General features: G+C 36.9%; 1 protein-coding gene across 9 annotated transcripts in view; it reads left to right on the forward strand.

Moving 5' to 3' along the window:
- kcnab2a (potassium voltage-gated channel subfamily A regulatory beta subunit 2a) overlaps nucleotides 1–26,518 on the forward strand; it is a gene marked incomplete at its 5' end in the record, with an annotated part of 93,527 nt that overhangs the window by 52,437 nt on the left and 14,572 nt on the right. For 8 of the 9 annotated variants that reach the window (XM_079598171.1, XM_079598174.1, XM_079598172.1 and 5 more), the window contains 7 exons: nucleotides 16,619–16,662; nucleotides 16,985–17,022; nucleotides 18,269–18,348; nucleotides 23,795–23,839; nucleotides 24,750–24,794; nucleotides 25,662–25,705; nucleotides 25,790–25,876. In XM_079598171.1, the coding sequence (XP_079454297.1) occupies nucleotides 16,619–16,662; nucleotides 16,985–17,022; nucleotides 18,269–18,348; nucleotides 23,795–23,839; nucleotides 24,750–24,794; nucleotides 25,662–25,705; nucleotides 25,790–25,876 (383 nt within the window). Of the gene's footprint in view, nucleotides 1–5,864; nucleotides 6,074–16,618; nucleotides 16,663–16,984; nucleotides 17,023–18,268; nucleotides 18,349–23,794; nucleotides 23,840–24,749; nucleotides 24,795–25,661; nucleotides 25,706–25,789; nucleotides 25,877–26,518 lie in introns of those variants that run through there. The other variant, XM_079598177.1, reaches the window with a different exon arrangement.

Raw genomic sequence — 26,518 nt, forward strand, 5'->3', positions numbered from 1 at the left:
CTCCCGGTCTCTCTGGAGAATCAAGTGTTTGTTTGATATTGGAATAGTCCATCAGGGAATACTTCAGTGTCACACCAAATCATCCAATTATTTACAGGTTCAACAAAATGACACATGGATCCTTGATTTCAACTTTTTTATTTTATTTTTTCTAAATAGGCTTTGAATTTTTTTCTCTTTTTTTTCTCTCCTGAATTTTCTTTTTTGCTCAGCTGTTTTGGTTCAACCCTAATCAAAAAGCAATTTGCAATCGTCGTTCCACGGGAGACCCTGCACATCTTCACAACATTAATTGCACGTTTGATGTCTTTGTGCTTTACTGTGTATCCCAGCAGATACTGATTGGTCCAAGAAGGGATAATAAAGAAAGGATTGATTGGCAGTTGGAGTGGATGGTACATTTACGGGCATTTACCAGACAATAAATTACATTGTGGTGGTTCACTCTTCCAAAACCTAGAGTCAGAGCTACAATATATATATGTTTTGTTTTTAATGCGAGTGTTACATATATACATGTTACATTTGTTTTATGAGATTTGTAAGACATTTTCCATAGAATTTACAACAAAAATAACTTTTTTAAAATACGCTGCCATTCAAATGTTTTGGGGTCTGTAAGAATTTTAACATGAAATTCTGTAAGGACCACCATCGTTAAATACGATTGACAATTAGTATACAGTTGGATTGGCGGTATGGTTCTGTTCTGGACAAGAACTCCCTGCGCATCCGTGCAGCCTAGCATGGATAAGAGCAGCAATAACCCCACTAAACAGAACAGAACCAACATGAATATATTGCAGATATCATTAATTCAATATTTTAATCTACAACATAATTTGAGAATTTATTCTGATTCAAGGTTAATCAGAATTCTAAATTCGATTTCGATTCCCGATTCGACTCAATGAATATAGATTTAATACAAATCCTTTATTTATTTATTTTTAAACGGTGAACATAAGTTTACGAGTGGTTAATTAATAAAAAGAAATAGAGCCACAAACCTGTATATTAAACTTTTTTTTTATTTTAGGTACTCTTGGGTACATTAAAACCCAACTTCAAATGCATACAATGAATAGACAGGATTTTGATGCAAGATGAAAAATTGATGCTGAAAATTAGACAAGTCAGAACAGTCGCATGCCTTGATCAATCAGGATCGGGTTATTTTATGTTTAAGAGAAAACTAACATAAAATCTCACAGCATTATCTGTAAAATGGAGGCTGCAAGCCTAGAACACTGTAGGAAAACTAATACTGGCTTTTGGGTGATAGGTATATATAAATATGGCAAAAAAATAAAAAATTGGCCTTTGAGAATCGATTTTGAATCGACCACATTTTAAAAATCGATTAATCGGAAAATCTGTTTATCCGCTCGGCTCAAAGTCCAAACGGCAGCGCAAGCTCACTAGAGCAGACGCGTTTACTCTGATCGGTCTCAGTCACGAGATCCAGTGAGAACCGCTTGAATTCAGCAAAGAACACAATGTCTCATTGATTTAAATCAGTTTAAAGGCAGATGAAAACTTTTGAACAAGATCTGCAACAATATATTTTCATAATCGGTATTAATGTCTTGTTTTCTAGGTAAAATGTATCAACGAACATCCTTAAAACATGATATTCATTGTATCAATAAATGTATTTTGCGTTAAGGATGTTAAGATATTTATTCTGGAAAACAAGACCTTGCAGTGGGACCAAATTGTTGTATTTTTGAGTCATGGCCTTTTCACACACCTAGTTTGAGAATATCCATTGAATCTGGCCCAGAAAGTCATCCTTGGACATTGTGTGGATGAAAACTTCAGTTTCCATAGAGATTGCACATCCGCCTTCTCAAATTCACAAGGACTGTGACCAGTCAGTGTGGGAAGAAGACTTATAGGTTTCTAAATCAGTAAAATGGCACTATACATAATTTCCATCTTGTATTGATCAAGCTCTATGCATCATTTCATTGGCATCTTGCACGTCACATGCTTTCATTGATCTCCCATTATCACATTTTACCAAATCATGAACCAATATCAGCCAGCCCGATGAATCGATCCGCTTACTGAGGCATGATGGTTATGAATCGTTTGTTACTTGGCAACTAGAACCCACACACACAGGTTAAAATACAAGTGCTTAAAGCGAGCCGCTTCCCAGATGGCTCCGCTCATCTGTGGAGGGTTGTGTGACAGTGGTGTGGGTTTCACTTTGATACTGTACGTGCTGATACACAATATGATTAAACCAGGCCCTTGGGTTCGTTCGGCCTAATACACTTTTGTGTCGTATTGTGTCACAGCTCCTGACGTGCCGAAGCAGGCATCGGCTTTCCAACACGGTCACACGTGTGTATTCTGGATGTAAGCCACTTTTTTTAATCATTAGGCAAAATGTATTACATTTTAAAATTCACTCTGTACGATGCATTTGTGTCCGTGAGCACATGCACAAAGTTTGGTGACCCTGCTGTTTGATCGTAAGAAGAGCTGACATAGACAAAGCCTCTCGCTCCACTTGAAGAGTTCTGGATCGTCCAGGGTTGCGTACGGGTGACAAAATTGCTGGCTGAGTTTGAACAAGTGTGGCATGTGAGCCTCCCACTGCCCGCTCGCCCCTATCCATCACCGTTTAACTGGATACAAAAAAAGCCAACAATATTGAAGAAGACTTCAAACCAATCTAGATGTTTGCATTAGCCACTTTTTTATTTTTGATTTTAGTCAAGAGCCTGGAATGGTTGTTGCACACAAAGATGGGCAGTTTAGTGGTCCTCTGGGTGGTCTACTAATGGAGATACACCTGTCTACCGCCACTTGCACATCTGTGTTCTTAATTTTAATGCAAAGATACTAAGGATAAGCGTCAAGGTCCAAAATTAAAATTCGCCAATCTGCGAGTAATTGGCTGAATAGCAAGAACTCGCCAGTTGGCTGGTAACTTTAATAGGATATGCAACATTACCTGGTTAAGTCAATTTGTGAGAAAGGTCTGAGAATTAAAGGGATATTTCACCCAAAAATGACAATTCTGTCATTGTTTACTCACCTTCATGTCGTTCCAAACCAGTGTGCATTTTTTCAAAATTAAAATATTTCGAAGAACATTGAGAAGCATTTTCCAATGTATGGACAAAAAATATTTCTCAAACTAAGTATCTTCTTTTATACTGCCAAAAACAACACTGCTTTATCCAGTCCTGTGCCCACTCACAATTTCCACTAAATTTCCTTGCTTTGGCTATATTATTTTCCAGCATCCTATGTCGTTCCTGTCCACATTGATTTCCATAACACAGCTAATTGGTTTCTGCTGTGTGCTTCCTGTCTTCACCACATCAGATTCTGCTGATACTGACATAATTGGACCACTAAACCACGCTTTCAAAAGTTTTGAGATGCATGAAATTTTCCTACATTTTAAAGGGCTAAGAGAGCTGTCATGGTAATAGTTTGGCTTACATATTCCCCTGTGTGCATCTATTGTCTGACAGGAAGGCCGGCAGGTGAACTATAATGATTTAGCGGCTGCGCTGTAATGTGCTCCTTCCTCCCCTGGCTTTGATACACATTCAGACAGATCAAGTTGCATAATGAATATTTTACACATGCCTGCACTGCATGCATGTATGAAAGATCCTGCCATGCACAGGGCAAAATACTTTTTGCCTCTGCTCTTTTATTCTCTTGTTAATTGTCAACAGCTTGAATTCAGAGTGGACACCTAATAACACATGAGACACGATCAGCTGCAAGCTGTGCAAATAAACCTGTTCTTGCTTTCAATCTTCTGTCTTATTCTCTATCTTTCTAAAAAAAAAAATTGTTTCAGTTTCAATTTACTGAGGTCGATTGACATAACAAAAAATACTTTTATATAGAGTGCAACAGTGACCTCTGATTATTAGTGGCTTCTTTAGTTTGCGATTATTGTTTTCGAAATACATTATTAAATAAAATCCTCTAATCCTTGAGCCAAACCATTCATCTCCAATATGATTCATAATCAAGGTATTTGAAACCCAAAAAACAAAGGTAAAATACTGTATATTTAACATATTTTATGAAGCAAAAAACTACTCACCTCATGAAGCATTGGAAAATTACATGATTAAAAAAAAATCAACAGTACAATATGAAACAACTAACTATAATTAAAGTAATTCATAAGTATTAAATACCTTATATTTTAAGTTTATTGTATATTTTAAGTTTTTTTGTAAAGTGTATACATACACAGTGACTTGATTACATAATTTACAATGCTTTATGGCAATGGCTGCTCACTTCTGAGTTATTTTGCTCAGATTTTTATTTTATAGACTTCTCTGATGGATCTCTCTTTAGGAATTGTAATTTTTACTGAAAGTGCCGCAATTAAACGTTGTTGTTGTTGTTGAAATAACATTGATTTGATTTTACCAAAGCATGTCATTGCTTAACCATCGGATTCTTGAAAGCTGTATACACTAGCCTTAGTTTTTGGATCAGTAAGGGTTTTCTTTTTTTATTGAAAGTGGATTAAAAAACATTGTTACACAAAAATCATTATATTTTATAAATGTTGTTTCTATTCATCGAAGAATTCTGAAAAACAAAAGTATCACTGTTTCCACAAAAACTGCTAATAAACGTAAATCCAGTCTTTAGTGTCACATGATTCCTTCAAAAATCATTCTAATGTATGGAGTAATGATGCTGAAAATTCAGCTTTGACATCATAGAAATGTAAAAATATATTAAAATAGAAAAGTTATTTAAAATTTCACAATATTTTTGTTTTTACTGTATTTTTTTTATCAAATACATGCAGCCTTGCTGAGCAGAAGTGACTTCTTAATGTAGTGTACGGTATTGGTAAACGTGTGGAGAAAATGAATGGGATTTTTACTGCGAAAGTAAAACATCTGTTGCAAAGCATTTGCAGCTTAGTCATGTGCAATTAAAATATAAAGAAATATAAAACAAAAATTGTTAAAAATAGAGCAAATATTAGTACAAAAATGATCAGTGTACAACAAACCCTCCCAACTTCTCTCTTTCTCTCGGTCACATTCTGCGTTTCTGTACTCTCTTTTTCAGCTCCCCGATCGCTCCTCCCACCCTCTCGTACTCGCTCACTCATGCTCTGCCTCTTTGTGTCTTGTGCTCTGAATGCACTTGTAAGTTGAATCTCCACTGAGGAGGAGGAGGAGCGCCAATGCATGCTAGGTATCTCAGTAGCTGACAGATACAGTGCTCACAGGGGGAGGCATGAGAAGACATCTTATCCATTGATGCATCAATTTGTTGCGTTATGTTTGAAGTCTGTTTGGCCATTTTTTGTGTGTGCTATCACTGCCAAGTGATCTGAAGCACTGAGCTGAGATTACAAAGAAACCAGCTAGTGTGTTTGGATATGCGCTGTCTTTGATCAGAGAAACAAGGATTTGAATGCAAAGAAAAAACGTTGAAGGAAATAAAGGACTGTGGACATTGTACTCTATTAAAGCCTCTTACGTGAGACTGTATGTGACATGGGAGCCGTGCAGGTGGTCTTGAGCAGCAGCCCAGTTGATAATCAAGCTGTGAAGTTCTTGTGCCGGTCGGGGAAGCAATGAAATAGGATTCGCGCCATCGCTGAAGACGGCTTTATCAGGTCTTTGCCAGTCTAGTTGAGCAAGCCAGGCTTCAGTTGGATCGGCACTCCTGTTATTCGCCTCCTCTTAGTGAGGTCTCTGAGCAGGAGTCAAACACATTGCACAAACCAGTAGGACTGAGAAACTTTTAAGTTTGCTCTGCAGAGGATCTTCTCTTTGTTTTTTTTGGAGACTCCACTCTTTCATTTGAATTTTCTCTGTGATTTCCTCTGAGACGGGATGCAGGTGTCATTTGTTTGCACGGACCACCGGTCCATGAGCCGTAGCACGGATGACAGGCTCAATCGACAAAATGCTAACAGTCCGAGCTCTGGTACCCGAAGCAAGTTCAAAGCCGTGGCCATGGTGGCCAGAAGCCTAGGACAGCTGTCCGTCCAAAGCGTGCCCACTTCAAGTGACCAGAGCATGAGAACTGGCATGAAATATAGGTAGGAAAACTAATATAATTAAAGAGATGGTGTTGTGACTGTGAATCCTGTTGGATAATATCCAATAATGAAATTTGCAGAAAAAAATCAATTTTGCTCAATATAATTTTTTTGTAATGATACAATTAAATCGTTTTTATGTTCAAATATAATTTGTACACATTGGAGTTAAAAGAAAAAAAAATAACATTTGCATCCTTTTGTCATCATTGAATGCTAAATGGTCCTATCAGATTTAAAAGCGTTATAATTGGCATATGCTGGTGCCTGTATGTATTTCAACAAAGTGCTGTGATTGCATATAATGAAATCAGCCCCATCAATTTGACCATTACTCTTCAACTCATTCTGCAAATGCAGCTTTAACTGTTGGACGATAATGGCTACTGCTTTTCTCAGTCATTTTAACCGGTTTTTATTGAGCCTCTGGCAAAATAGATTCATGTCCCTGCATTGCTGCTATCCGCTTTTCCATGAAATTCATTCCCAGAGCTTTTTGTCCTCATAGATTGACTGCACAACTGCTGACACGTGTGTGTTATAATCATTCTCTTAGGTGTTCATAATATCTAATAGTATTATATAATTCCATTATATAATTTGATGCCAGTTTTGTATTTCCTTTATTTCCAAGAGTTCCTTCTTCTATGTTTCATTAAAATGCAAAGCAAATTGAAATTAAACATTTTCTACATTCATTAGCAACAAACCTGCAAGTATTTGTTAATTTACATAATGACTGCTACAAAAACTGCCAGATTGCTTTCAGCTGTCATGTATGTTTACACAAACAAAAAAATCCTGATAACAGCTCCTAATGGAAGCATGTGATCTTTCCTTCCTATTTGAAATCAGGATTGCAAAGCGATTTTGTTGTCAGAGGCTCCAATTTATGTCAGGCTTAATACTCGCTCCTGTAGAGCGAGAGAGTTAGCTAGACCTTGTTAATTTCATTTATTCATTTATGCATTCATTCTGAGTTACTTCATGCACTGTCACTGTCTTGAAGCCTTGTCTTCCCATTTTAAAGTAATCCTCATTTACAGTGTTGTTACAAATTTTCTAAATAAAGAAAGAAAGCTCTTTGCATAGCTCTTTCTGTACAACAATAATAGCCACATCTTTCAAGCTCCAAAAAAGTAAATAAACACCATTAAATAAATACCATAAATAGAATAATAATCTTATAGAAGTAGTACATAGGACTTGTGCACTGTGTATTGTGAGTCTTATGAAGGAATACAGTATTTTTTTTAAAAAAAATGTTTGAAACAATGAAATTCAAGTTGTCATTCATTGATAGTCCTCTGATAATTATTGGTCTCTCTATATATGTATGTGGTTACCATAAACTAAAATTCTGGTTTAGAATGATTTAAGAGCAAGTAAATATAAGAAAATGTTACATTTTGGGTGACCTATATGCCTTTAAGCGAGAGATTACAGAGCGATTTTCCCCCGATGGCAATAGTCAAAGATCCTTCCGGCTCTTAGAAGCCCCCCCCCCCCCCATATTGACTGCAAGGTCAGCATCTGATCTTCTGCCAGAGGATGTGTGTCTGTGTAGATAAACTAGAGCATCGCTTTGAGCTGATCTCCTCTAATGACGCTCGGGGCGTCTGAACCGAGCCGTGCCAGACGCTACTGTCAACGCGTTCTTTGTGAGTACATGTATATGCGATAAGACTGTGAGCAGTTTCTTTGAGTGTTTGTTTATGTGTGTGTTTGAGAACGGTGCCCAAATACCCAACGGAAGAAACAGCCCGGGACGCACTGCTCTCTTGTCAGGGTGAGTTTCAATGATGTGCCATATTAAGTCCCTAGAGCTGTTGGTAGCAGAAGTGGGCCATTGCACTCAAGGTTCAAGAATCTGAAACTTTAACACTGGAAGTTACATCACTGACCACTTTTAATGCGATATAATGAACATGCTATGAAGAGAAAACGAGCTGCTGGCTACTAGAACTACAGGTGAAGAATGTTCATGCCACATTCCTGGGTAAATACATGTGTGTTTTAGTATAATTAGCTTTTAACTCTGTACTCTCAAAGGGATAAAAGCCCTTCCAGTCCTGTTTTCCGGGATTCACTCTGGCAGACCGGCACCTTTGTCTCACCTAATGTCATTTTCTTTAGTCAGTTTCAATCACAATCTCATTCTGCCCAGATGAATCGAAGCAGACAGGGCCATTGTAAAGAGAGAAGAGTGGAGGGGGGGGCTTTCAATTAACCAGCACCTTTCCCAGTCCAGCTCAGTATTACTCTGGTCTCTCTCCACCGTTAGACAAAAGCATTGTACCGGTGGGTGTAGAATTGGGAATGATGCCATATCGTAGATTGAAGTAGCTTATCCTCACTCTGTGTGGAGATGCTTCAGTTTAGCTGTGTGGACAGTTTAAATGGCTCCGGTCAGGATTCGATTAATGATTTATGTAAAGCTGGCTTATGATTTTGTTGAAGGAGATCCTATTACACGAGGTGCTGCAAAATGATCTTGTTTACATCAATGGTTCTCAACCGGGGGTCAGGACCTCAGTGATCCTCTGGGGGGGATATATTTAACTTGAAATTTAAATATATAAATATATATTTCATTAATTTTATTATTAATACGTTAAATAAAAAAAATTAACAAACACCACCTCTCTTGTACATATTCTGTGATTGTTTTGGAGCAGCCTGAGCCGTTTCTCATCGCGAAATACAGACTGAACGGCGACTCAAAACACCCAAACGCATCATGAACATAGGATACGCAAACTACATCTCTCAGCTGGATAAAGAAAACCAGTGTCGCTAATAAAGTTTTGATGGATGATGATTGTAATGAAGGTAAAGATGACGAGTCGTACATTAGGCATGTGAGAGTCCATATTATTGATGCACAAACAAACCGTGTGTGTGTGTGTGTGTGTGTGTGTGCGCGCGCTCTCGGCTCACTGATCGCTATAACATCGTATTTCTGCATGAACCCAGTTCAATATAAAATTAATGTTCTGCAAGTGTTTTGAAATGGATGCTCACTGAAGAAGCGTGATCTTTTTTTTTTTTCAAGATTATTAGAATAGAAAGTTTGCAAACATAATTTTTTCAACATTCAAAAAAAAAATACTGTCACTTTTGATTTAATGCAAATTGATTTCAACACAATTTAATGCATCCTTGCTGAATAAAGTATTCATTGAATAAAAAAAAAAACTAAATAAAGTCTTACAGACCCTACATTTTTTAACTAAACAATATAGTTATGAAGTCCCATAGAAGGTCATACGAACAAAATTTAATTCAGTCTTCTGTATAATTTCTAAGTTAATTTAAATGTACTTTTAATGTAATAGTTTCCCTGGAAACATTCAATGTCTAAAGTGTTTATTAGATGACGCACCGAACACACTTAAATAGCATGTGTGAAGCATAATTGGAAGTTCTGAGATGAAAAAGTGTTGAGATATATAAGATGGCGCAGTAAGTGTTAGTGTTCAGGCGTTAAAGAGTAGGCGTGTTGAGAGATTTTATTGCACTTCTGTATCACTATAACTGATACTACCTTCAGTTCAGACTCACTCCCACATGAAATAATGCCTGATGAATGTTTGTGAGGAACAAACAGCAGCCTTTGCTTCTACAAAGCCACACAAGACCACTATAAATGCTATAAACGTCTCACATGTGCATTTCTATTTAAGGCTTGAGGAGTGTGTATGTGTAATCCTTCACTCTGATAACAGACTTCTTTTTCAACTAGGGATGGATGTCTGTATGTTCTGCTCTCTGTGCAGCGCTGATAGCTTTTAATTAAGGCCTGCATGTTTGCGCTTTAAAAACGTGTGGATTCTCACTGGCAGCAGATTGTCTTTGTCGCTCTAGGAATAGATTTATTAATCCCGACAGGGCTCTACCAGAAATAAATGCTTTTATTCATCTCCCTTCTAATTTGTGTTGTGGTGGACTACATGTTTTTGCCTTAGAAAAGGTTTGAACCCTTTAGTTGTTTACTTTTTTCGAGTAATACTCCTGTTCAGAGAATAAAATCGGAATTATTTGAATGCTGTGCTAAGAGAGGACATATCCTTTCATTTAATCATGGATCACATTTACAGTCAAAATTTAATTTACTTTTTAAATGCACGTTTCTGGTGTTATTGAACGCAATACATAAGTGCACATATTTCTAAAATAAAATGCGGTAACACTTTACTTGAAGGGGTTTGCATACAGTAAGACTGACATGACATCTTCATAATCATCTTCATAACCATTGACATGACACATGTCATGAATATGAAGGAGGTTTTATGCATGTTTATGACAACTGTCATTAAGAGTCATTCGCTCAATTATGACATTTTTAATGCAAATATGACATTGTTTGAGATGTCTTTGATATGACAACTTGACATTACTAAGACAACACAACCTGTCATAAACATGACATAGCAGATTAATTATCAAACTTAAGAAACCACTAAGCGTTATGGGTTAACATTACATTAAACTGTCAGGTGGTTGGTTTTGACATTGTCATGAGGCCATTATAACATTTTAATGACAAATTCAATTTGTACCACTGTAGTTGAGGTCAAGAAAAATATTCATGACACAGTTATACTGGCCTCATGACAGCCGATGTCAAAACCAACCACATGACAGATTAATGTAATGTTAACCCATAAAGCGGTAGTGGTAGAGCTAAGTTGAATAATTAATCTGCTATGTCATGTTTATGACAATTTATGTTGTCTTGGTAATGTCAAGTTGTCATAACAAAGACATCACAAAAAATGTCATATTTGCATTAAAAATGTCATAATTGAGTGAATGACACTTAATGACAGTTGTCATAAACATGCATAAAACCTCCTTCATCATGATTATGAAGATGTCATGTCAGTCTTATGCACACCCCTTCAAAGTAAAATGTTTGTTTTCATAATCTTTCATCAAATCATTGCTGAAATGGTTTTGGTTTTAGCTGACGTCACCAAGGGTGCTTAAGTTTCAGCCAGTGGGTTCCAGCAGTGTTGCAGAAGTGAAATGGGCTGCAAAATGGGTTTCATGTAGGCTTCCAATTATCTGTGTTGGCCATTTTGCATGTAAGAAACTACTGAGATTAACTGTTAAAAATGATGCTGTTATAAAATGAAATAACAATATTTCGTTTATGGGTGTTATTTGAGGCCTCCATAAAGGAGGGTGTTCTTTAAATCGAACGTAATAAACTGAATACAAGCAAAATACACGGCATACAGCTCTTAAATTTTGTTCTTTATTTAATGTTTTGTTCTAAAAGCTCATTTCAGATAGTAGATCTGAGTATTCAATACTATATACTACTACTAAATATGATATAAACCTACTATAAAAAATGCTAAATAAGACTTAATGCAGCCTTTGTGAACATAAGAGACTTCTCTCAAAAACAAAAATCTTACTGACCCCAGTCTTTTGAGTAGTGTACATGAATGAATCACAGTAGTGAGAGCCGTAAGTGAGTGGCATGGCAGCAACATACAAAGGCCTTTTTTATATATGGGTGTGTCCAACCTATTTATCCTGAAGAGGAGGGAATTGTGTAGTACTTTGTGAATGATGGACGTTCCAGTTCTGCAGAGCTTTCTGTGTAATTGTGCATGTGTGGGCCACTTCATAATCCTGATAATGGTAACGTGAACTCTTATTCACAAAGTGTGTGTGTGGAGGCTGTGGAAAAAAGGTTGATGTTGGTGGAGAAGAGGGAAAGATGTGGGATTTGAGATGGGACTTTGTGACTGGAGCTGAAGCCGTTCTCAGGTAGAGCTTCTGCTTTTAGAAACAGGGTGTAGGAGGCTTGCTCACAGTCTGAATTGCTCTTACATAAACACAAATTTCATAGAACAAATCCGCACATGGCAACCATCAGAGTATTGTGCACGGATGAAAGAACGGTGTGCATGTAATTCAACACATTCCCCACTGTAGATTCCTTCAAATTTCTTCTGTCTTCCATGACCTTTCAGCCTTTGCCTGCCATTAATAACTCATACAGTAACAGCAAGGCTTGTGCACTACTTCAAATAATGCTCTCATTTTCTTTTGAGGACCAGTTGGCTACCATTTGGTCATGTGAAATGCATTTGCCTTAAAGGAATAGTTCACCTAAAAATTAACATTTATTCACCCTTTGGCATAAAAAAAAGTTGGCAATATGACTTGTGCATTATATTTCAATTATTTTGAAGCCATGCAATGTCTTTATTTTAAACATGGCACATGCATTTTGCACCGAGGATTTCATGTCAATGACAATTGGAACCAATAGCATTTCTGCCATTTAGAAAGACATGCGGGTGAGTAAATTATGACAGAATTAAAAAAAATTGGGTGACTTATTTCTTTAATGTGCTGGGGGGAAAAATTGGTGCAGAAACAATTTTTTACTCAGTAATTGTTTTTGTTTTTTAAATGACAAGGAAACCGCAAGTAGCACATTGAATTAAATGTGAAATTAAGAAATAGTATTTTCTAGTAAACTGTACTGCAATAATCTGTTTTATTTACAACTTTGTAAATAAAATAAAAAATTGACACTGTTTTGACAAATCATGTTCTACTTTTAGAGTGAGATGTCCTGATCTTTTGAGTTCAGAAGCTGACTGAAGCAGGTGGTGGCTGTCACAATCCTACAGAGACCGAAGTCATCTGAACTCTGAAAAGTTGAACTCCCTCTGCTTCGTAAACAAACCTGACCGTCCGTGTTCTCTGCATATCGTTAACCTGACTAAAAGACACAGGTAACATTTATTGACCTCTGGCTTGATCTCGGCTGACTCCTGGCAAACCCAATCTCCAGCGCTGCACCTGGGTCCAGTTGTGACTGGGCAACTGTCCATCATGCAGTATTCAGATCCAGCCTGTGAAATATTCAACACAGCACAACACTGACTACAAGGAAACAGTAAGAGTTTACTGGCACTGAAAACACAAGATTATCTTTCGATTTACTCGTACCTTCAGTCCAGCACTCTTTTAACTGGATCTGCTCATTATTTGAGCTGCCTTGACACTGTTGCACAGCTTCACTCATACATTTATTGGTGTAGACAGCAGTAGAGGTCCAGTTTAATCTGTACTAATCATGTTAGGGATACTTTGTTTGATGTCACGAACATCAAACCACGAAAGGAGCCCTCGCCTGATCTCCATATCTCAGATCTTATTCACTGTACATATTATCAGCAAGGGCACAACCAATGTATGAATCATACACAGCCTTGGCATTTATCTGTGGCATATTGTTTGTTTCCTACTGGGTGGTATTTGCTGCGTATAATGAGAATAATACACTCTTCAGGCTCATTTTTGGCAGCTTGAGTTGAGATAAGAAGTCTTTGGCGAGTGCCGGTTTTCGTGTTTTGCACAACTCAATCACACTAAACAGTGCAATAATTAATTGAATGGCTATCATGCAAAGAGACAATTATATATATATTTTGTGTGTGTGTGTGTGTGTGTGTGTGTGTGTGTGTGTGTGTGTGTGTGTGTGTGTGTGTGTGGGCTGAAACACCTCAACAGGGTGCAAATAGGGAGTTTGGAAAGAAGTTTTGAGGGTCTTAAAACGTGCATATTTCAAAAATGCATATATTCACCAAATAGATGCTCTCAAATTCGCCTTAGACGGTAACCATAGCAACAGAGTCATTTCCATTAGGACCATTATTGAAAGTACATTGACGAAAAATAAGTACTGTTATTATGTATCACTTTGTTATTGCAAATAAAGAGTGTATCGTCTTTGCAAGGTTTCGTGGCACTTTTATTTTAGCACAGATCAAATATTGAACAAGTAGATGTGGAAAGCTGTGGAGTGCAGAGAAGAAGAGAAAACGACAACTGTGTCTGATCCAGTCAGTTTTATTTGACCTGTAAAGGAGTTAACAATGTGTCATAGGTTCAAAAATGCACTCTGCAATGTATAATTGCATGCAACAAAATGCACACATTCTGTTAGCTCACTGTGCATTACACAAATATCTGTAATTCAATGCACAAATAAATGCCATACATTTGCATTTTTATAACTTTTAACACTGTTATTCCACACAGTTGTTTTATGATGGAGTACATCCTGTGATTTGATGTTGATTTCAAACCCCTCAAAATGTCAGCAGTTTCCCACTTATAAATAAGACAATGTAATCTAACATTATCCTCCGTCATGTACAACACATGCATATATTTTATTGTCTAGTGTGTGTGTGTGTGTGTGTGTGTGTGTGTGTGTGTGTGTGTGTGTGTGTGTGTGTGTGTGTGTGTGTGTGTGTGTGTGTGTGTGTGTGTGTGTGTGTGTGTGTGTGTGTGTGTGTGTGTGTGTGTGTGTGTGTGTCTGTGTGTCTGTGTGTCTGTGTGTTGACCCTTTAGAGATGATGTTGTTGTTGTTTTTCCTGTCCCAGATTAATATTCAGCTATGTGGTTGAATTAAAGAGTTATGATCTTTTTGACACTGACCTGCCCATTGTTGATTAACCACATGCTCTTTACTTTTTTTGCTCCATGTTAATTGCAAAACTAGATTTGAGCAGATCCTCATTCTTTTTCCCCTGGTGAATTATGCCTGGCCGATAAAGACTTATTAACTTCAAGATTCCCACATGTCTAAACAGTGCTTTAAAAATTTACCAAACATTTCTATTTAAACTTTTGTGCTGAGGTGCCTGGAGGATAGGATCTCATGAAAAGAAATGTCCGATCTTGCATGTTACTTTTCAGATCCAATGCAATGTTGCTGGTCTGTCTTTCATTGAATTCTGCCACCGGACACCTACATGTTTCTAATCCAGCATAGACACCCCCACACAAACACACACAAAAACCCCACACACTCTTACAGAAACACGCACATACATGCCTTGCACTCCTACACACACAGACAGCTTGTTATATCATCTATAATCCCAGTTACACACTTCTGTATTCATGTACATGCTTGTGTACAGACACTACAAACTAGGGCTGGGTTATATCTCTCAATTTGCCATTTGTTGCCAAGTACATTCACAATATATTTTAATAAATATTTATATATGCATTTCACTAAACAATCAAAATACAGAACTAAAATATCTTTCATATTGTTGAAGAATGATGGATTGAAGGATTTCTATTAATATGCTTCAAATGAACATTACATAGCAATATTTACTTGTTTGTATTTGTATTTAAAGAAATACTTCAAAGCTTTTGAAATCCCATGTGGAGACTTCAGTGAACATTTTTGAAGTAATGGCACTAAAGAAATGTTGAACAGAATTATTGAAATAGGCATTTCGAATTTTTGGAAAGAATCTCCTTGCCCTAATACACACACACACACACACACACACACACACAAATATGGAGAAAAAAGTAGTTCTGTTGTTTCTCTCATTCCAGAAGTCTGTGGCACAAATCCGTTGTTTTATGTGTTCTTGTTTTGTTATCTTACTGTGAACCTTTACAAATCTTAAAATCCTCTTACCTTACCTTATCTTTTTGGCTTTTTGCACAATACTGTTCTTTTTGGCGCACAAGTGTTCTTGGGAGGAAAACATATTTTAGGAAAGCTAAAACAACATAATGGCTTAAATAAAAAGTAAACAAAAGAAAGTTGGGTCCACATTCCTGCAGTGTGAGACTTCTGTCCTCTGAGATGCTCTGCACTCTTTCACAGGATGGTAAACGTCTCTCATGTGACTCTGGGCTGGTGAGCCTTCCTTTAGCCAGTTCTCTTCATTATAGCTCCATACTCTTCCTCACTCCCAGAAGCCCCTGGGCTCAGTAATGCGCCCTCAGGCACTGCTGAGTGTCATTTCCCCATGATGTACCAATCAGCAGAAAGACTTGCAAACTCCATATGCACCTCTGGCAGCTCCAGTGGCATCTACAGGGCTCAGGCTGTGGCCATTGAGGAACCTCAGTCCTTCTCAGTGCTTTTCTGGTTTGATGAAGACAATAGCTCTGTTCTGAAACCTTGGGCCACATCTCAACCGTGCAGAACGCTTGACTCACAATTGATTCCTATAGAGTTTGAGTGTTGCTAAGCAAATGGCGTGAATCTCTGAGCTAATAAACGTAGCAAATGTTGGGTAAAATATTGTATACTATTTTTAGAAATCCTTTCTTCTTTATATATATATATATTGATTGATTTCATATAAATATATTTGTACCGTAATCGAAAATCTGAATTATTATTATATAATATCTTTTGAATTGTCACTGTGCATTCTCTGTGAAACACACATGCAGTGCTCAGATTTTGTACAAAAGAAGGTATCTTATAAGGCACCATAAGTCTGACTTTATGAACAAAATCCTTTTTGCATTAAAATGCAGTCTTGATAGGCAGATCGCAAGGTTTTGGAACAGAGCTTTTTTTTTCTTTTTTTTTAGGATTTAGTTTGTGACGGCCAAAGCTGACAGTTTAATTTAGTACTGCTATGATCTTACGCTGACTTCTAGATTGAACAAAGTGATAAAGAAAGCAGGTTAAAGCCTATTAATAATCGTCTTTATTTCCTTTTTTCCCAGAAACTTGGGGAAGTCTGGCTTGAGAGTCTCGTGTCTTGGATTAGGTGAGTTTACGGCTTCTTGATAAAGGCCTATTATAAAGTAGATAAAGAAACCTGCAGCAAACAATACAAGCTTACGTAGTTTCTTTTTCACAAGATTACTTTTTTTTTTTTTTTTTTTTTTTACTACCAGATGCTATTAGTGGTAGAGAACCATCCAGCCAGGGTTTTTCTGTTCTCTTCAGCAGGGAATTAAAGATTATCCATGTTATCTGTAGCTTCATCTTAAGGCTTTACTCTTCAGTGTCATTGGTGGATCACTGATAATCATTTAAACCTTGTTTATCTTGTGAAAAGCAGTGACTGATTCTGGATCTCTTTACAGGAACATGGGTGACGTTTGGAGGACAGATCACAGATGAGGTATGATGAGCCCTGATGTGAACTTTTATATTCTTGTGAGAACACTTACAGGGATACTTAACCCAAAAATGTCATCTACTCAACCTCATATATTTCCAAACTGGAAGCAATATTTGTTTAACCTTGAACAGTATCAAGGTAGTCCATAATATTCATGTGCTATATTCCAAATCTTTTGAAGTATGTGAGGAACAAATCAGCTTTCAGATCTCATTTATGGTTGTGGTCATTCAAACATGGCACCTCACGGCTCTTTGCTCCAAGGTTAAAACCATTGATTTAAAAAAACAATCTGTCTCATGACTGCAGCACGACACATTTGAATGTTTTGAATTAAATATGGAAGAAAAATATACTGGTTTATAATCAGAAATAATGATGGTTGGTAAAATGCTGAAAACACATTGTCGGTGGATCCTTAAAATGTATTAAAACATCTTAAATGTACTTTTTAAAATGTAAGGCAAAAAAAAAAACTCTGATATCTTAATTAACACACAGTTATAAAGTAAAAAAAAAGTTATTAAATGCACAATTTAATGGTGAATATTCCCAGATTCAGTTTCTGTAAGAAAAAACAATTGTGATTACGGTACATAATATTGCTCCACGAACCACAGTTCAACTGAACTTACTGTTGTGTTAATAACTTTTTTGGTAACACTATACAATAAGGTTCATTAGTTAACATTAGTTAACTACATTAGTTAACAAACTAATAATGAACTGCACTTATACAGCATTTATTAATCTTTGTTAATGTTAATTTCAACATTTACTAATACTTTATTCAAATCTTGTTAACATGAGTTAATGCACTGTGAACTAACATGAACAAACAATGAACAGCTGTATTTCCATTAACTAACATTAACAAAGATTAATAAATACTGGAACAAATGTATTGCTCATGGTTAGTTCATATTAGTTAATACATTATCTAATGTTTAATAAATGAAACTTATTTTAAAGTGTTACCCTTTTTTAACAAAACTATTCGGGGGATGTATCAAAATGTTTTATAGTGCTTTGATATTAAATATTTAATAATAGATGATGTTATTTTTTGTCTGCTTATGCACTATTTAGCATGCAGTAGTGTTTTATTGCCAGCATATACTGTAAATGTTCTTAAACATACAGTAACATACTAAAGATGACTTATAGACTGGCACAATGCAGAATACAGCTTTTAATAATTGAATAGACTGCAACACCTTGAATACTGTATTCCTCTCTCTGGCAGATGGCAGAGCAGCTGATGACTCTGGCGTATGAGAACGGGATCAATCTGTTCGACACGGCAGAGGTCTACGCTGCTGGAAAGTGAGTGCGCCAAAATGAACACACAGCTCACCTCATCAAATTAGTATTTGTAGACTGTATTAATGCCATGTGCTGAAATATATTCTTTTTGTTTATCTTGTGTAGTTATTAAAGGGCACATAACACAGTTTCTGTCAATCTCATGTTAACCTTGAGTACCTATAAAGTAGTATTGCAATTATATCTCCGAAGAGTCTTTAGTTAAACTTTTTAAGTCTAGGGAGAATAAGGCGAGCAACATCAAAATACTGAACGTGTACTGGAAAATATCTCACACAAACCAGTCTAATTTAAGTGGTGGTAATTTATTACAGTGAGAAACGAGATGAAAAGAACACCTCAAGATAATTGTTTACATAAATGTACAACTTATATACCAATCATAACCAAGAATAAGGTTCACAAAAGAAAGAGGTAAAGAGAAAATAACTAGACAGTGCCAAATCAAAGAAAGAAACAAAACCAAAACCAATCTTACTAAATATAAACAAAGTAATTTATAATCTGACTAAATTAACATTCATGCCGATTCTTTCTGAAAGCAGTCGAGCTCCTGGAGGCGTGCCGTGGGCGGAGCTAAAGAGCTTACGCACTGATTGCCAACAAAACACAGACATTTCGTGCAGTTTTACTCACCGCCTGTGGTTCCGATGACCGGGATCTTTTAGCGCTGGGGCCGCTCCATCTTACAGTTTCAAACGATCTGCAAATCCAGCGTCAAACTGGGCCTTGTTTATAAAATATTCGTTAATGCCGGGAACAAACAAACACACTGGCACAACTCGGTAAAACAAACTGCATCCACTGTTCCCTTACGCTGGGTTTTTTGAGAAGCTGAACAAGGTTGTCTTTCCCTCACAACCAAAAACACGCTTCTTTTTAGGGATGTCCAGATCCGATCACGTGGTTTAAGACTCGATCGGAATCGGATGTTACCTCCCGATTAGGACTCGGATATATATGTATACATATTCTCATTATTTATTAACACATCTATAGTTATGCAGTGGCACAGAGTTAGACCCTTTTGACTCCACACAGAAACAGCAACGCGTGCGGCATGACATACTTTGTTGACATAACCAAAAGTGAAGAATTTATGTTATTTATTACTTGATTGTTCAAGCTACCTCACAGAAGTGCTCTGTTTGTTAGCAGAGTTGTTGAATGTTAAAATAAGGTGAATTAAATAAAAAATAAGGAACATCCTGGATCTGTTTTTTCGCTCTTCTTTATTCTTTTTTTATGTATTAGAAGGATCGGATCGAGAAATCAAATGACTCGGACTCGAGGGCAAAAAAACCTGATCGGGACATCCCTATTTCTTTTGGTGACATTGTTGATTTCGTGGTCTAAAAACAAAATGACAAATCTTTCTCGAGCAAGTCCTGCGCTGCCGACGACTTCTGTAACCGAATAAAGCACCACGTTTGATGGGCTTTGCTCTTGCTCTGGTTGATGTGTGCATATGCTCTTCCAGGAGAAGTGTCCTTACAAAGTATTTCGCCCTTTATGACGTCATACTCGGGGGAAAAAACTTTCCGAAACTTGTATTTGGCACAGAAATACTTCATCATATGTCCAACTGGTTTTTTTATTTTATTACTTTGGCCATTTTTTTGCATGAGAATCCAACACTTTAACAGTGTAAATAAGTCAGAATGCATGAAATAGCATTATACATCCCCTTTAAGTAATGTAATATTTGAAGAAGGATACATAACATTTGCTGACCACCTCTGAGTATCAAATATTGGAAGCGTTTGCTCATATTTGGCACGCCATAGCAACTATTCACAGCACACTAGCATTGTGGTGCTGCTGCTGCTCCTTAGAAAATGTCAAATCTAGTTGTCAGTTTTATAAGTTCATTTGATTCATGAACTCTCTTCAAGTTTTCTTTAAAACTAGGGGTCATTTTAAAAGGTGAATGAACATTGAAATGGCAGCTGACCCAGAGCATCATTGGAAATGGTGTTCCTCGTCTGTGTCTTGCGTGGGAGTTTGTGTTGAACTTGTCATAAAGACTCAGTACAAAGGGCTCTAAACTGTCATGTGCATTTACTTTTATGTTGAATATCACAGTTTTATACTGTATATATATATATATATTTATTGTTTTTCAAAATTTTAGTTTTGGTGGCTTCATCAGAGAATGTTCCCTAAATTTTAGTGATCCTAGATCAACATCTGATGGTAATTTTTGTCTTAATTTTGGATCCTGCTGCTGAGATACTCATATTTCCAATTTGAGAGATTTGTATCCTGACAGTAACGCGCGTGTAAATCAATGGGTAATTTCAGCTGTTATTCCCTACAGTGCTGTGAATCCATATTAGAACACACATTTTCCTTCCTCTAAACAAGGAAAGTTTCCTGACACATGATGTTTCATAAATAAACTGTGCAAATTAGGCGAGGATAGCAGTTGGTAATGTGCGCTGTCATTAGCTCAGTGCTGGGCGTGGGCATCACTGGTGGAGTGAGAAGAGTGGGAAGGTCTGCTTTATTTATCCGTTTGGAATAAACACGGCTCTGGCAGCATCTACCATACAGCTGCGGTCAAAGCAGTGTGTTAAACGTGCCGTAACGGGACAAACACCCCTGCTTAAATATGCTTACACCTGCAAATACACACACACACATGTGCTGGCACACTATCTGCAGTGTATCTGCCCTGGCATGTGCACACATCAGCTTCTGTCACCTCTCTCTCTCCCTCGCACATAAGCAAACAAAAACACAGGCTGAGTCGCCCCCTCACGCATCTGTGTCCATCTCTGTTCGACATGCTAACACAAGCATACTAGCATTCATATCGTGAAGATGAGCAACTCACATTCACAGCTTTCTGCCGTCTCAGGAACCTCCTTTGAAGTTGGGACTTGTTTTTAGAAAGTGCGGTGTAGCGGTGGGCCGTACATTCATGTGGATTAATGAACCGCTCTTTTCAGCTAATGACCACTAAATCAAAGCACCACAGCTTGCTGTTCAACAGCTTTCTGTTTTCGTGTAAAGCCTGGATCACTTTGAAACACTGAATCAATGTTCATCCATCTTTTTGATCGATTGACTACACAACTCTGGAATGCTTGTTTCTGAATCACAGCTTTTCTGTGGTCAAATATTTTGTGTAATATTGCTTTATTTCTTTATTTATATGCAGTATAAGATGGGTTATTTACAGTGAGCAGGTTTGCTTTATGTTGGTTGTGCTTGGGTTTATTTTATGATAATGACCATTCCTTGTGTGTAATGAAAAACATGCATATTTAATATTTGCGTTTCGAGCTGTTTGTCCATAAGAAAATAAATGCAGATGTTGGATTCATTTGATGACAGTGTTATTTTATTGTTTTTTTAAATACTGTTATAGTATGTATTAATATTTTGAATTCGCTTTTATTTTTATATATTTCACTTTAATTTTTGTCATTTTTTGTGTGCTTATCATTTTATTTTTTTTAAATATATGTATAATTTTAATTTACATTCATTTCAGTTTTAGTGTTTTTAGTACTTCAACTTATTTTATTTCAATTAGTTGCCAAGTTAACGTTTCTAATTTTGGTTTAAATTGTTTTAAGTTTTTCATTTAATATTAATTTTGTTATTTTACTTCAAATTAATTTCAATTAATGAAAACATTTTCCCCCAACTTAATTGTTTAATGGATAGTAGTTAGGGGATGGAAATTGTAACATTTGTTGTTTTTGGAGCGTTCACTTTCACTATATGGCAAAGAGAAGCACTAAAGTGGTATTTAAAAAATATTCCTTTAATAAAGTCTTCCCATAACATCAAACATTTGAAAGGAAAAACCAGATTCCAGAATGATTTTTAAGAGAGATTAATAGTAAAGCCGTGGGATTTGTGACGTCTTGGAGCGTTGACTGAATTACAGAGCAACGGTTCATTGACTAGTGTTTGTCCTGGGAGAGATCTCACTCACCGGGAAAATCACAACCCGATCTGTATCCTCATTGGGCCCAATTAGCACCTTCAGCACCACTAATGGCTGCCAGAGAGCCTTTTAGTCTCCAGGCTGTTACTGACACTCCTCACTGTCTGCAAATATAAAAGTAGGCTCACTTCTCAGAGAGTTAAAGATGCTTTTAGCACCCAGGTGTTTGCTAATTACTCATTCACATTGTCTGCACTCTCTCCAACTGTAACTGGAGATGCTAGCCTTGCGTAGCCTCAGATTTAACCAATGCATTATGCGTTACAAAGCAACCAAAAGTCATTGAGCACCCAGACTTTCAGAAATTGTATAAAGCCAGCCACACATGCTGTTTTAAGAAATGGTCTTCAATCTTTCTTCTTTTTTTTGCACAGTGTGTTCTAACCAGGAGCATCGTTTTCAACAATTTGCCTGTCCACGCTGAATGCAAATTGATGCATGACATGACAATCAAAGCCAGATGGAACATATTGGATATTTAATATACAGCTGTTTGCATCAGGGATCTATAGATCGATAGTTAGAAAAAATAAACTCTCGGGAGGAGCATTACCGGAGTCGCATCAGTCAAAAACTGCGTCATGAAGAGGAAAACAACATATATAAGTCGCACTGGACTATAAGTCGCATTTATTTAGAAATTTATTTCACAAAATCCAAGACCAAGAACAGACATTTAATTTGGAAAGGCAAGTTACTCAGCTACACAACAGCACACAGAACAACAGGCTGAAGGTGTCCGGTGTGTTAGCGTAACACATTAACAGTTAATCATCGACACAATAGCATAAAGAACATATACCTGGGAGGCTGAATAGGCTAAATTAATATTAGCCAGCGAATCCAACAAGTTACCGGTAAGCAAGTTCACCAAGCTCCCGATCTCACTCCACAACACTGAATCCATTGAGTTCTTCCTCGGTGTCGCTTCTGAACAACTCCGCTAACTAGAGCGCCCTCCCGCGGCTGTAGACGGTAATGTTTTCTCTTGGTTCATCTCAGTCAGTATGAATTCATTTTGATATATAAGTCGCACCAGACTATAAGTCGCAGGACCAGCCAAACTATGAAAAAAAGTGCGACTTATAGTCCGGAAAATACGGTAGTTGAAAGAGATTTTTTTCCTTGAAAGATAATTGAATCGAGGTCAGAATTAAATCTACTCGCAAGCTTGTGATTTGAATCAAATTGAATTGAATCATGAAATTTGTGTCAATACCAAGCCCTAGTTTTTATTGCTTGTTTATGGCAAGGAACCACCCTGAATATTAAAAAATACCTGGTATGTTTTCATATAAAGTATTGGTTGAGTCTTTTGGCATTGACGTGTGGTTTTTAATTTGCATGAATTGTATTATATTGCTGTCTTAGAAGAGGTGATTTACAGCCTTTTGAGATGTCCCTTCAGTGGCCTGTTTTGTTGGCTGTAGATGTCAATAAGATGACGGATTAGTCCGATAACCATCTGGTTTTATGTTGCAGGGCGGAGATGGTGCTTGGCAACATCATAAAGAAGAAAGGATGGAGGTATGTTCATTGACAGCATACAGCTTTTCATTTCCTTCTCTGCCGTCTCTTATCTTGTGCTGATAACTCGGCCCAGTGCCTCAGAGATTGTGCCACCGCAACCCAAGACAGGCAAAAGTATAAATTATTAAGCCCTGTAGCCTGGTGCTATGTCCCATCTAGATATTGAATTATAGAGCGGTTATGTGTGTGTGTTTGTTGTGCAGTTGATGTCCTGATATATGTTTGTGTAATGTAACGCAAGCTATAGGAAGTTCATGGTTAATAGAAGCCCTTGTTAAGATGTTTTAATATAAAGCAGGGTGGGCTCTCACTGTTTCTGCATAATGAGGTGATGCGTAACTGAGCTCTCTGCTGGAAATAATCTGTGTGTGTGTGTGGTTGTGATGCTTAGTCATCCTGCTAGTCAGTGTGCATCAATATCAGGGCACACAACCTCTCACATAGCGAGTGTGTGTGTGCGTGCGTGTGTGTGTGTGTGTGTGTGTGTGGGCTTTCTTAGTTATAGTTTGTGAGTGGAAGCGAGAAAGCGAGATAAATCTGATAGACCTAAATATATAATATATATGCATTTCATATAGAAATGCAGCTTTACATAAAACCAGTAGATGTCTGTTGCATGTCCTTATTTAGACAGCCAAGTAAACGTGCGTGTGTGTGTGTGTGTGCGTGTGTGCGTGTGTGCGTGTGTGCGTGTGTGTGCGTGCGTGTGTGTGTGCGTGTGTGTGTGTGTGTGTGTGTGTGTGTGTGTGTGTGTGTGTGTGTGTGTGTGTGTGTGTGTGTGTGTGTGTGTGTGTGTGTGTGTGTGTGTGTGTGTGTGTGTGTGTGTGTGTGTGTGCATTCCTTTGAAATTAAAATTGTTACTATTAATGCTATTTTCATTTAATAATTGTCCTTTTCTTTTTTGCAGACGCTCCAGTTTAGTCATTACAACCAAAATATTTTGGGGTGGAAAGTATGTATATTTATTATTTATTCTAAAATGAATAATGGTATGATATAGAGCCGCATGATTCTGGTTAAATTGAGAATCAAGTTTTTTTTTATTTCCACGATTCTGAACAAACAACTAAACAAAATAACGTAATATACCTGTAGGTTCTGTCTATTTAAAAATGTTAAATTAATTTTAATTAATTTTTTTTAGAAAATCGGTTTGAATGATTGAGTTTCATTACTGGATGAATCAGCATTTTTGAACAAATCTCTTGGCTGAATGATTCAATGACAAATAAAAAAAATTATCAGTAACAAGTTGCCATCTAGTGGCTGAACTTCACCTAGTGAAACGGCATGTTACTTTCAGAAGAGGGATTTGCTCTATTATGATCGCTTCCATAGACATCAGTGTTTATATCTGAACTATAAACTTTTATCCCAGTACTTCTGTGATAATTTAAATATCTGTAACAGAAATAATGATATTATGTGACCGTTTGTGAAGCTGTTTCCTATACACGATAACCGCTTTCTCTGCATAACGGCAACACATATTTGAATGTTCTGTTGTGATTTTGTCAAAGGTTTAATAGACACAGGCGAATCATTGTTATTTAGGAATTAAATAGTTGGGTTTTTAATCGAGATCGTGCAGCTCTAGTATGTACATTTGAAACTTTAAAGTTCAGGAGGTATAATTTTCACTTATGAATTGTGATTAAATGGGTAATGTACCTCTATTAGTTTGAAATAGAGTGTCATATTTTGCATTGAATAAAATATTCAGTTCTAATGCCAAACCAAGTAATGTGTTTTTAATATAATTCACTAAAGATGGCATCAATGATAAGTGCATGACTGTACATATCCTGTTGTTTTCTAGAGCAGAGACAGAAAGAGGACTGTCAAGAAAACACATTATAGAAGGTGAGTAGACCACACATCATGTGCATTATAGAGCAGTAGTTGACAGAACTGTGTGCTGGATTGATTTGAGTTACTCTTCTGTAGGTTTAAAGGCATCATTGGAGAGATTGCAGTTAGAATATGTGGATGTGGTGTTTGCAAACAGACCAGACCCCAACACACCCATGGAAGGTACATCTCAATCTCAATGCATTTGTTCTACTGTAACTCATCCGTTCCAGATATAATTGATTCCATAAATCATGTGTCTTTTTGAGGAGAGGTGATTACACTATTAAAAAAATAATGTTTTTTTTATTGGTATCTATGGTTCCATTAAGAACCTTTAGCATCCATAAAACCTTTCCATTCCACAAACCTTCTTTTTAAAGGGGTGGTTGATGATTTCACTTTTCTAACTGTAGTTAGTGTGTAATGTTGCTGATTGAGCATAAACAACATCTGCAAAGTTACAACGCTCAAAGTTCAAAGCAAAGGGAGATATTTGCTTTTAAAGAAATTGCTTTTTAAGGACTACAACGGACTACACGACATTCCTCCAGGGTTAGTGACATCACCAAACCTAGAATTTACATAAACCCCGCCCCCAGAACACGATTTATAGATTATCAAGACAGAATATGCTAATCAATGACTAGAAGATAACTACACATACGCTACACAAATGCATCAACTAACCATTCAGAAATGTCCTGTTGCTTCTACGTGTTGTCACTTCTTCTTGAGTCTCTCCATCATTGTCTGACTCCGGTTTTAACATAAAAGGCTAAAAGTTTTAGAAATTTTCAGTGCATGTGTATGTCAGTTCAAGCT

Source organism: Phoxinus phoxinus (genome assembly GCF_949152265.1).
Source record: "Phoxinus phoxinus genome assembly, chromosome: 22".
In the NCBI taxonomy this organism is placed as follows: domain Eukaryota; kingdom Metazoa; phylum Chordata; class Actinopteri; order Cypriniformes; family Leuciscidae; genus Phoxinus; species Phoxinus phoxinus.